The sequence below is a fragment of the Engraulis encrasicolus genome, chromosome 19 (assembly GCF_034702125.1).
Source record: "Engraulis encrasicolus isolate BLACKSEA-1 chromosome 19, IST_EnEncr_1.0, whole genome shotgun sequence".
In the NCBI taxonomy this organism is placed as follows: Eukaryota; Metazoa; Chordata; class Actinopteri; order Clupeiformes; family Engraulidae; genus Engraulis; species Engraulis encrasicolus.
Window position 1 is genome coordinate 52,166,176 of NC_085875.1, and position 5,000 is coordinate 52,171,175.

The 5,000-nt window shown below is 36.6% G+C and overlaps 1 protein-coding gene across 1 annotated transcript in view; it reads right to left on the reverse strand.

Annotated features, from left to right (window-relative positions):
- The window catches only part of plcb4a (phospholipase C, beta 4a), a 118,811-nt gene that overhangs the window by 102,683 nt on the left and 11,128 nt on the right, over positions 1-5,000 (reverse strand). The window contains exon 4 of the mRNA XM_063184683.1: positions 4,921-4,977. Within this exon, the coding sequence (XP_063040753.1) occupies positions 4,921-4,977 (57 nt within the window). The remainder of the gene's footprint in view (positions 1-4,920; positions 4,978-5,000) is intronic.

A 5,000-nucleotide genomic window follows, 5' to 3' on the forward strand; every position in this document is an offset into this window, starting at 1 on the left:
CTAACTACAGACTCTTCATATATTGCTTGGAGGGTGGGGTAATCCCTCACCCTCACTACTTATACCCTGAGTCTACGTAAGTAGTGTAGTCTCTGTTGGATCCTAGTACACACATTATTAACATGAACATTCCAGGACAGATTATTATCAAATTACACTCCCAAATATTTTTAAGAGACCACCTGAGTAATATTGGTATCACCAATGACTAATGGAGTGTGGTCCCCTACATTACTAGGGTCAAATACCTCTGTTTTCTTGGTATTTACAGTGAGGTGGTGCTTCTCTCACCACTGCACAAACCTATGCACCTACTGCATATGAACATGAGTGTTCAGGTCTGTATCCAAGATGGCAGTGTCATCAGAAAATGTAACAAATGAGACAGTAGGATGTGTACTAATGCAGTCATTTGTATATGCTGTAAACAAAGGGGGGGACTCACACAACCTTGGGGGACTCCGGTACTTATTGTTTTAACTGAGATGTTGTTTGGTTGAATCTGACCTGTTGTGTTCTGTTTGTCAAAAAGGAGTGATACCATCTGATGATGTATGGGTTAACAGACATGTGTTGTAATTTAGTGAGAAGGATGTGTGGTTGTACAGTGTTGAAGGCAGAGCTGAAATCAACAAACAGTAGCTTGGCATACGCCTTTGGATTTCAAGATGCTGTAGGATGGAGTGGGGATTACATTCTGAGTTGTATAAAGTGAAGAGGTACTGTTACAAATATAATTAAAATACTTTTAGTATACAAACCCCAACTCCGATGAAGTTGGGACGTTTGGTAAACGGTGAATAAAATCAAAATGCTATCATTTTCAAAACATTCAATCTATTCATTAGATGGAGAATAGTGAAAAGACAACATATTAAGTGTTAAAACCGAGAAAAAATATTGTTTTGGGGGACATATGTACTCATTTCTAATTTGATAAATCCAACACGTCTCAAAAGAGTTGGGACGGGGATCAGTGAAATTTAGTAAACATCCAAATAAGATAAAACAACAAAGAAGAACATTTCAAAATGAATTGTACTGACGGACAATATACGTGTCCAGGTATAAGATCATCACAGAGAGGCTGAGTCACTCAGAATTAAAGATGCAAAGGGAATAATTACCATAGTTATTACATACATTTTTGAATTCCCTTTGATTTACCACGATTTAGTGTATATAAGACATATTTTTGTTAATAAAATCATTGTATAGGTTCATGACATCATGAAATATATATTGGCTGTAGTCTCACTCTAATTCCTGGAGTGCTAGAGCTATTGAAAATTGACCATATTAAGAATGCTTAATGCGTGCAAATCATAGAGGGGTGTAACATTCTCCTAAGCACCTGAGCTCACTTGAAATAGACCCAGAAGACATGGGAAACAGTCATTTGCTTACAGAAGTCAGCAGAAGTTGTAGAAGTTCTTTCTTTTTGACAATAATAGAGCATGGCACATCCTGTGCTACAGTGAAAATGGACCATCCAACTTGTGTTAGTGCTAGCTTCAAAAGTCAGCCTCCATGATGGCATGCGGGTGCAGTAGTGCATTGGTTAAGATGTTCTCACTCATCTGTAGAGTTAAATACAGTGCTGAATGGTATAAATGGGTTTTAAACAGCATGAAAAGCCACTCATGCATTATATTTTGAAGGGAGATCTTCGATTACTGCCACATAGTAAGGTCAAATTGCATTCTCTACTATGTTTTAACAGTTTGGCTCCATCATAAGGACCAGCAGGTGATAAAATGGTGGGTTTTTGGTCAAGACCTGTCACACTGTAAGCACTACAGAAAGGAAAACATTGCAAAACATGACAAGTAATACACCCACCATTTAAGCTGGTGAAATCATGTCCAAGATAGGAATTAACACTGTTTTTTATATAAAATCATCGCATCGGTTAATGTATTTACTGTTAAGTGTTGTCTTTTGTTTTGTTTTTAGTCTTCCTCGACATTTGCTGCCATTTATTGTCCCCGTCCCAACTCTTTTGAGACGTGTTGGATTTATCAAATTAGAAATGAGTACATATGTCCCCCAAAACAATATTTTTTCTCGGTTTTAACACTTAATATGTTGTCTTTTCACTATTCTCCATCTAATGAATAGATTGAATGTTTTGAAAATGATAGCATTTTGATTTTATTCACCGTTTACCAAACGTCCCAACTTCATCGGAGTTGGGGTTTGTAATATTACATGGTTTCGACTAGGCGTGTAAATAATAAATGTTTTGTATCAATGCATCCATCCTACAGACGGTGATTCAATGAATCGATTAATCCACAAGAGAATCGATTAATCGTTATTAATCGATTCATGGTTTCTTGTTATAATTTCACTCTTTTGGTGAGGCATTTCATTTTGCTCATGCAGAAATAATAATACTGACTCTTAATAATGATGTCCCTCAAATAAATTGTATGCAGATATTTCCGCTTTTGTTTATTTATTTAACATTTCACACATAAGCCAAGCCTGTAAAGTAAAAAAAAATGAACCATTGATTTGAATCGAGGAGCATTCTCAAGTATCAAAAATAATTGAGTCGCTGGCCTAAGAAATTGATATCCAATCAAATCGCCACAAAGATTCTGATTTACACCCCTAGTTTCCACTTTGAAATATCATGCTGCTAGCGTTGTTGTCATTACATCTGTAAGCTTCTGTAAGTATTTCTACTTCTACTTAATACAACTCTAATTACATTACATTACATTTAGCTGACGTTTTTATCGAAAGCAAATTGTCAGTATTACGGAGCATCTTTCTGAGAGACAACAAGAGATTTCAATAAATGTAGTACACTTGTACATGAAAGAATCGCAATTGTACATTACAATACACTACATGTGAACAGGGAACATAGGAAATGTTGATGCCATGTAAGTTAGCACGAAAAGCTTTCTACAAACCCCAACTCCGATGAAGTTGGGACGTTTGGTAAACAGTGAATAAAATCAAAATGCTATCATTTTCAAAACATTCAATCTATTCATTAAATGGAGAATAGTGAAAAGACAACATATTAAGTGTTAAAACCGAGAAAAAATATTGTTTTGGGGGACATATGTACTCATTTCTAATTTTAGAAATCCAACACGTCTCAAAAGAGTTGGGACGGGGACAATAAATGGCAGCAAATGTCGAGGAAGACTAAAAACAAAACAAAAGACAACACTTAACAGTTAAATACATTAACCGATGAGATGATTTTATATAAAAAACAGTGTTAATTCCTATCTTGGACATGATTTCACCAGCTTAAATGGTGGGTGTATTCCTTGTCATGTTTTGCAATGTTTTCCTTTCTGTAGTGCTTACAGTGTGACAGGTCTTGACCAAAAACCCACCATTTTATCACATGCTGGTCCTTATGATGGAGCCAAACTGTTAAAACATAGTAGAGAATGCAATTTGACCTTACTATGTGGCAGTAATCGAAGATCTCCCTTCAAAATATAATGCATGAGTGGCTTTTCATGCTGTTTAAAAACCCATTTATACCATTCAGCACTGTATTTAACTCTACAGATGAGTGAGAACATCTTAACCAATGCACTACTGCATCCGCATGCCATCATGGAGGCTGACTTTTGAAGCTAGCACTAACACAAGTTGGATGGTCCATTTTCACTGTAGCACAGGATGTGCAATGCTCTATTATTGTCAAAAAGAATGGACTTCTACAACTTCTGCTGACTTCTGTAAGCAAAGGACAGTTTCCCATGTCTTCTGGGTCTATTTCAAGTGAGCTCAGGTGCTTAGGAGAATGTTAAACCCCTGTGTCATTTTCATGCATTAAGCATTCTTAATATGGTCAATTTTCAATAGCTCTAGCACTCCAGGAATTAGAGTGAGACTACAGCCAATATATATTTCATGATGTCATGAACCTATACAATGATTTTATTAACAAAAATATGTCTTATATACATTCAATCGTGGTAAATCAAAGGGAATTCAAAAATGTATGTAATAACTATGGTAATTATTCCCTTTGCATCTTTAATTCTGAGTGACTCAGCCTCTCTGTGATGATCTTATACCTGGACACCTATATTGTCCGTCAGTACAATTCATTTTGAAATGTTCTTCTTTGTTGTTTTATCTTATTTGGATGTTTACTAAATTTCACAGATCCCCGTCCCAACTCTTTTGAGACGTGTTGGATTTATCAAATTAGAAATGAGTACATATGTCCCCCAAAACAATATTTTTTCTCGGTTTTAACACTTAATATGTTGTCTTTTCACTATTCTCCATGTAATGAATAGATTGAATGTTTTGAAAATGATAGCATTTTGATTTTATTCACTGTTTACCAAACGTCCCAACTTCATCGGAGTTGGGGTTAGTAGCAACAGCAAAGAAATCATAAAGACAAGGTAAGCTTAGTCAAGGCCTGTTAAAAATGTCTTCCATAAACAACATCCTGACCCCACCCCCCACAACCCTCCACAAACAGATCTTTCCTCCCACTTACGCGTATATGTTTTTGAAAAATTGTAACCACCATGTAAACAGTGATGCTGTTAAAAAAGACAAAAAATGCCATGCAACTAGTTTAGACCTGTTCAAAAAATGCAATGCTAACATCCATAAACAACCCCCCATTCCCCCGCTCCCAAACCGCTACAAACCTTCCCTCCCACCTACATGTTTTTTGACAAATGGCAACCAGCGTGTAAAGACTGTTGCTGTTAAAAAAAGACAACAAAATAGCCATACGTCTATGCAACACAGTAAGTATTTAAAAGGCCTGTTAAAAAATGCAATGTTAACTTGCATAAACAACACCCCCCAACCCTCCACAAACCCTCCCTCCCCCCCGCCTAGATGTTTCTTGACGAATTGCACACAGCATGTAAACACCGCAGGAGGGTGAAGGTCTTCTGTAGTCTTTACCTTTGGGATGGTGCTGCGTATGCTGTTGATCAGAGAACACTCCAAAATCTGACCTTCCTGAGGAGAGACGAATGAAACAA